This window comes from Rhineura floridana, chromosome 11 (assembly GCF_030035675.1).
Source record: "Rhineura floridana isolate rRhiFlo1 chromosome 11, rRhiFlo1.hap2, whole genome shotgun sequence".
Classification (NCBI taxonomy): Eukaryota; Metazoa; Chordata; class Lepidosauria; order Squamata; family Rhineuridae; genus Rhineura; species Rhineura floridana.
The window spans coordinates 33,258,400-33,265,774 of NC_084490.1; the positions used below are offsets into that span (position 1 = coordinate 33,258,400).

General features: G+C 41.3%; 1 protein-coding gene across 1 annotated transcript; it reads right to left on the reverse strand.

The window, feature by feature from the left end:
- Nucleotides 1–5,995: 5,995 nt before the first annotated feature.
- LOC133367837 (olfactory receptor 13A1-like) lies at nt 5,996–6,919 on the reverse strand. The gene has a single exon (XM_061591934.1). It carries the CDS (start codon nt 6,917–6,919, stop codon nt 5,996–5,998), a length of 924 nt encoding a protein of 307 aa, XP_061447918.1.
- Nucleotides 6,920–7,375: the final 456 nt, after the last annotated feature.

The following is a 7,375-nucleotide window of genomic DNA, read 5'->3' on the forward strand; positions in this document are numbered from 1 at the left end:
CGTCCTGATGTTGTGTACCATGCTGCCACTCTTCTAAATATCTGCACTTTTGGTGCAATGTCTGGAATGGAGAGCCTATACACATAAAGCTCTACATGTGTCCTGCTTTCCTTTCTAGACATTGTGCTGAATGTTCAAGCACAGAGGACAGTGCTGTTGGGACACATGGCTTGAGGATCATGGCTAGCAGGAGTGGTCCCTTCCTGCCCTTATGCATTTAGCCTTTACCGGAAGGAAAAATATTTTAAAGGAGATTGTCATCCAGGGATTTTTCTTTTAATATTACATGTATAATATTACATGCAATGTACACAGAGGTCATTGTATTAATTCTATTTGTTTTGAGGATATAAAGAAGAAGGATGCCAAATGGGTAGAACTGAGGTGGTGGTGATCCCACAACCAGTCAGGATTCCTAACCAAAAACCAAAATTAAAAAAATCCTGGCAGTCAGTCAGCCAAGGTCACAGAAATCCCCATGCAGCACAACCTGACCCGGGGGCTGCAGTTAGTACAGAATGCTGTGGCACGATTGCTGACATGAGCAAGACCCTATCAGCACCTAATATCTCTTTTCTGAAACATGAACTGGTTGACAATTTGCTACCAGGCAAAGTTCATTTTTGAACAACAACTGATCTGACTTCTGCTCTGCTCTCATTCCCCAAATGCTTGCTAACCAAGTCATCAGTTCTGATGATCATTCCCAGACCTAAAAGCACTAACAGTCCAACTTAATCCATCTATCCTGTTGTCTGCAGTGCACAATATAGCATCCCCATCACCACCACATTGTTGCTTCTTGATCTTTTTTTAAAAAGCTCAGCAGCTCAACACTGAAATGAAATAAAGAATTGTAAAGAGGGTGAAGGTGAACAAATGACAATAGATGACATTTACTTATGTATTACATTTATATACAACATTTATATACAACTTAATCCTTCACTTTTCTAAGCGGTGCACCTAAAAATGAGCTATACACAAAATAAAATAATAAAAACACCATAAAACCAAACACTATCTTAAAATGCCTTCTGGAACAAGAAAGTCTTAGTCATGTGCTAGAGCTTGGAAAAGTTACTTTTTTAAACTACAACTCCCATCAGCACCAGCCACCATGGCCACTGGTTTGGGCTGATGGGAGTTGTAGTTCAAAAAAGTAACTTTTCCAAGCTCTGCGATGTGCCTAACGTCCAGGGAGGGTGCCAGTCTAATTTTTATTGGGGGGGAAGTTCCGCAGGGTTCAGCCTAGTACACTGAATGACATGGAGAATAATATGGGGGAATAAAAGAGCAATCAGTGTGACATATTTAGTAAAACAACATCTGAACTGTCTTACAGTTCCATACCATTGGTCCAATTAGCTCATTATTATCTCCACTGACTGGCAGTAACTCTCAATGGTTTCAGACACGGATTTTTCCTGCCCTACCAGGAGATGTCAGGAAAACCTAACCCCATGCTGTAATTGTGGGGTATTGTTGTTGGGCAGCATGCAGCCCCAGATAGGAACAGGTGGGAAATAATCTTCTCACTCACATTACAGTTCTCGTGGGACTATCAGTAGTCCCAGGACTATCAGTAGTCCCAAAAGCTTGCTGAATGTATAGGGAAGGCCTAGGCCTTTACAGGCCTCAGCCTTGTTGCTTCAGACCTCTTTCTTCATACTCTGGTGCTGAGTAAAATTTATTGTAGTGCAATGGTTCCCAACCTTTATGATTACAGGACCCCCCTTGTAAGCTCAAAAAAAATTGTGAACCCCCCCAGTGTAATATTAGTCTCTGTGAATTGAAAATATGGTGCATGACAAAATCACATCACCAAATAAACCTTTCCATAAAAATCTCCCTGCAGACAGGGAGGTGTTTCTTTATGCAAAGGTCCAATCAAATCGGAATCCCTTCCACACACTCTGAAGATATACAGTCCTGTCTCCCAACATCAGTGGGTTACAGTGTTCGACTAAGATCCAGGTTCAAATTTCCAGCCAGCCATGAAGCCCACTGGGTGACCTTGGACCAGACAGTCTCTCAGCCTGACCTTTCTTACAGGGTTGGTGTAAGGATAAAATGGAATGGGGGGGACCATATGCACCACCTTGAGCAACTTTGAGGAAATGTGGGAAATAAATGCAATAATAAATAAATAAATACATTTCAGCTGCAGTATGTGGACCCCAGCCTTAGCCAACATGCTGAGCTTTGTAAAAATAACAATAATCGAGAAGCAGCAATGTGATAGTGGTGGGAATGCTAGATTGTGAAGACAAAAGGGTGGATAGATTGAGGAGGGTGGTCAGCGCTTTGTACCTGACTATCTTCTCTCTTGATGACTTCCTAGCACTTTTGATTTTTAGTTTTGCCTTTTCCTGATTCATCCTACATTCATTGAGCCTCCTTCTTTATGTTTTCTACTGTGATTTTGTTCTTATGTTTAGTTCTGAAGTGGTAGAAATGGAGTGAACTCCTTCAGAAGGTGTGTGGCAAAATCACATCTCCAAATGACCCTTTCCATTAAAAGTTCCCTGCAGACAGAAACCCAGAATCATGAAATGCATTAGAAACTTCCTGATGTGCTAATCTATCTGCAGGGAGGTGTTACTTTCTTTGGGCAAGTGTCCAAACAAATTGATATCCCCCTCCCCACCCACCCAATTTGAAGATGTACAGTTCTGTCTCCTAACACTGGATGACAGTACTTGTTCTGCTCTTGTAAGAAATCAATAGTGTGACAGTGTGACGTCCTTCCCCAGCACCACCTGTGAAGCTCTCACTTCTGGCTACCAGCAGACAGGAACATCAGGTTTCCTTCTTACCCTTTACAGCTCTAGCACAGATCTCAACAGATCCCCCTGCTAGGCCACACTACCCGACACTCTGTAACCCTTTAGCCAATAGACTGTGCCTAGTCTCTGCCTGGCTATTCCGATACCTTGTATCACTGGGTATAGGTAATTTCTAAAAACCCCTGCAGCCCCTTGATTCTGAAGCTTACAGCCCTGGGTTTCCTCTGTGGTACTGGATACAATTTCCTCTGCTCCGCCACTGCCACCATTTGATACAACTGTTCAGCCTTGGTTACTTGCTATCCCCCCCTAGTTTGTGTTTCCCAGCTAAAGGAATCAGGCTTTTGTTTAACCAATAAATATTTATTAAGTATTAGAAATAACAAGATTACTTAAGACTTTGTTTACAAGCGTATGGTTTCATCTATATTCTGACATGTACTTTACTTCTCATTAATTGCCTCAGAACTCTGACTCACTCTCAACAACACCAACCTCCAAACACCTCTCTAAACCTCCAACATCCACCACCCTGATTCAAATGTCATTCTTCCATTTATAATCCCAGCCATTCAAACACTCAGCCAATCATCCAGCATTCTACTGCTCATGTACTCCCCCTCCTCTTTCACTCCACTTACATATGTCTTCTATATAACCGGCACTTACCATATTTACAATACAAGCAGGAACATCACAGACAGCGCCTATGCTTTGGAACTTCCTGCCAATTGATAATAGACAGGCACCTTCATTATAGCTTTTTTGACACCTTCTAAAAACATTTCTTTTGTTTAGTCAAACCAACCTAGGCATGTAGAAGCTATTATGTATTTTATCTATGTTTAACACATGGTTGGTTTTATTATTTGGAATGTTTATAAATATCAATTTTTACCTGTTTTTTGCCAATAGTTTTATTGTTTTAATTCATTTTGTAAACTGCCTTGAGGTTTTTAAAACAAAGTGGTATATAAATGTTGGAAGTAAAATACATAGATACATTTCATAGTGACTTTAGCCCTTGAGTTTCTTTCCACTTTTAGGAACAAAGTTGCCAGGCCCAGCTTCCAAGAGGTCTTCTGTATCTTTAAAAGTTGTGCAGGGGGAAGGGAGAATTCCACCTTGTGGATTTTCCCATTACAGTGTTGCAAGAACACCTGCAGTTGTCTGGCTTTCCCTTCTTCTAAAGATACAGGGTCAGTCTCAGGTCATGAACCTGGCAACCCTAATCGGAGTAAAGTGTCTGCAAGCCCTAGAGATACAAACCGGAGATGGATTTCCTTCCTTTTTTGGATTATAATTTGATTGGCTTGATGCAGGCAAACTGTGTGATAGCTGCTGATTGCATGCCAACCATGAAAATTTAATGAGGATGCAAGTAGCACCAGACTCACACTAAAACTCAATGTTAACCAGCCCACAGTTGCAGCACAAGTCCAGCATGAACTGCAGAATTGACCATCGCTATGACCCACACTCCAGTGCCTATGCTAACATATACTTCCTTCCTCATGATGTTTGTATACCATAAAGGTTGTCAGATAGCAGCACAGCAGTCAAAAGCCATACATATGAGAATCTGAAGTTCTGTTACCAATAGCCATTTGAACAAATGAATTGAGTAATGCATCCATAAAAAGAGATGGTCTCTCTGTGGGTCCAAAGAGTGTGGAGCAATTGAGGAATTGTAGCTGAGATGGAGAATACATTCACCAAGGAAAAGTTGATAAGCAGGAAGTACGTGAGAGTGTGGATTTTTCTGAAAGTACATATGGTAGAAATGAGGAGGAAGTTCCCTGCCAATGCTTTAGCACATATGAATAAGAGTAAAGGAATGAGAAGAGTCTACAGTTCAGGGGAGTTGTTAAATCAATCAGCAGGAAAATGTCTGACTGGTTCTTTATTTCAGTGGGCTTCATCCAGTGAGCTAGACAGATAGTTTGTTGCTGAATAATTTTTCAAGATACATATTTAGTTGATTCATCTATCTCCGTTCCGCCAATGTCTGTCTCCATCCCTTTTTCCTCCTCTGTGGTCTGATCCACACTATGCATTTAAATCACATCTAACACATTTAAAGCCCAAGGCTTCCCCCAAAGAACCTTGGGAACTATGATTTTCCCTTCACAGAACTACAAATTCCCAGCACTCTGAACAAACTAGTTCCCATGATTTTTGAGAGAAGTCATGTGCTTTAAATGCATGGTGTGGGGCTGCTCTCCCTCAGCATGCAGTAGGAGGTAGCCATGTTTTTGGGTCCATGGACATATTTGCAAACTGGAGAAACTGTCACGTCTACCACACACACACTGCAATCAAGCACACAATGCACTCTTTTATTGGATATGATAGAATGCTTCTTTGAAGCCTAAGTTCAGCAGGGGGAGGGGACTCTGTGGTTGCAAAGAAGGCGTCTGCAGGTGCATGTGTGCCTGCAACATCAGTGACCCCTGACATGTATCAAGGCTGCATTTTCAACATGGAGTACAAGAAAAGACAATGTGGAAGTTTAATAGGAGCGGTTATCAGAATCTGGCTTTTGGGAGCACTACACATGTTTATGACCATGACAAGAGGGAAAATAAATAAAGAGGGCATGATCAGTCACATCTCAAGACAAATGACAGCTTATAAATGAAACTGTCTCCACTTGCTTCTCTGTCATACAGTCACTCAGGCTTCTACGCCATCTACTTCCTGAGAGCGGCAAGATTACTTTCCAACATGATGTGGAGTCAAGGTACAAGTCAGGAAATAATGTGGTTGGAAATATGATGGCTTCAATCATGCCTCAGAGCATTTATAGGCCCCAGGCTTGGGAAAGAACATGATAAACCTAGTCAGGGCCCTTAGACATAGGATACATGCAGGAAACACCTCTTTGTGGCAACCACAGCATTACTTCTGAAGAACTCCTGTGTCTATTGAGCCACATGGTTTTCTCTTCCAAATACAAGCCAGTAATGAAGAGGAAGGTTTTAGGATCCACTTGGATGTATTTTCAATGAAATGCTATTATGCATACAGATTGAAGGAAGCCTGCATTTTATGTTCCACAATTTCCAATCATATGGAGCAAATTTGGTGCACTTGAATAATCCAACAGTTTACTTCTGCCAACTTTTCTCTTGTTCAGCTCCTCTCCTTAACAGCAGCAGCAGCAACAGAGCAGCAGCAGCATTGATATAAAAGACCTTTGAAGATCAAACTTCAGGTCTTTGGAGCAGTCTGAATCTTCTAGTAATTGTCTTAAGTGCCTCTTTTACGTCTTTGTTTCTCAGAGAATATATGAGTGGATTAACAACTGGCGTTACCACTGTAAAAAGGAGAGAAAGATATTTGTTTTGGTCTAGAGAGTTGTCTGAGCTGGGCCTTATATATGTGTAAAAGACTGAAAAGAAGAAAAAACTGACTACAGTGAGATGGGAGGAACATGTGGAGAAAGCTTTCATCTTCCCTTCAGTGGAACGAATTCTGAAGATAGCTCTCAGGATGAAGCAGTAAGATGTTAACGTTAACCCACAGCTACAACCCGCATAAATCACATCTGCCACAAAAATCATCATCTCATTCAGGTTGGTGTCAGAGCATGAGAGCTTTAAAAGTGGGGGAAGATCACAGTAGAAATGTTCAATTATGTTAGACTTGCAGAAGGAAAGCTTCAACATATTTCCAGCATGAACAGCAGAATCGACCATCCCAGCAAGCCACAGTCCACTGGCTATGCCAACACACACTTCCTTCCTCATGATGACTGCGTACTGCAAAGGATGGCAAATAGCAGCATAACGGTCAAAAGCCATAAATGAGAGGATTAAAAGCTCTGTTCCCAAGCTCCATATGAATAAAAATACCTGTGTAATGCAACCATAAAAAGAGATGGTCTTTCTGTGGGTCCAAAGAGTCTGGAGCAATTTTGGAGTTGTAATTGAGATGGAAAACAGATTCACTAAGGACAAATTGATGAGCAGGAAGTACATGGGAGTGTGGAGTTTCCTGGAAGTGCATATGGTAAAGATGAGGAGGAGGTTACTAGCTAAAGCAGTAGCATAGATGAATGCAAATACCACGAAGAGAAGTGTCTCTAATTCTGCAGAGTTTGTGAGACCGGTCAGTGTAAACTCCATAGTAGTAGACTGGTTCTTTATTTCAATATCTCTGATGTCAGTGTCCTAAACAGATAATTTGTATTGTAAGTTGAATTAATTATCATAATTCATACAAAGCTCATGCCTTTCTCTTTCATTCACTCTTTCCTTCTATCCCTTTCTCTCTTTCTGTTCAAAATGCAGAAAATTGGCATCTGTTTGACTTCTTCAGTCATTTGCAAGATTATGGGAAACCAGTCTGAAATCTCAGAAAATGTTGACCCTGAGATACAATTCCATGCACAGTTAGTTAGATATAAGTCCCATTGACATCAAACAATCCCAAGATAGTCAGGCCTACCCCCCCCCCAAGAAAAGACACATGGGGTTCCCATGTAAGCAGGGACCCAGGACCTGTCAAAAGAGCACCATGATCAATCCTTTCTTACATTTGCCATTCCTTGATGAGGATGAGTACCAGAAATGATTTCTGGG

Bases quoted from the DNA above. Each gene is read 5' to 3' on its own strand.
- LOC133367837 (XM_061591934.1), bottom strand. From the start codon at position 6,919: ATGGAGTTTACACTGACCGGTCTCACAAACTCTGCAGAATTAGAGACA.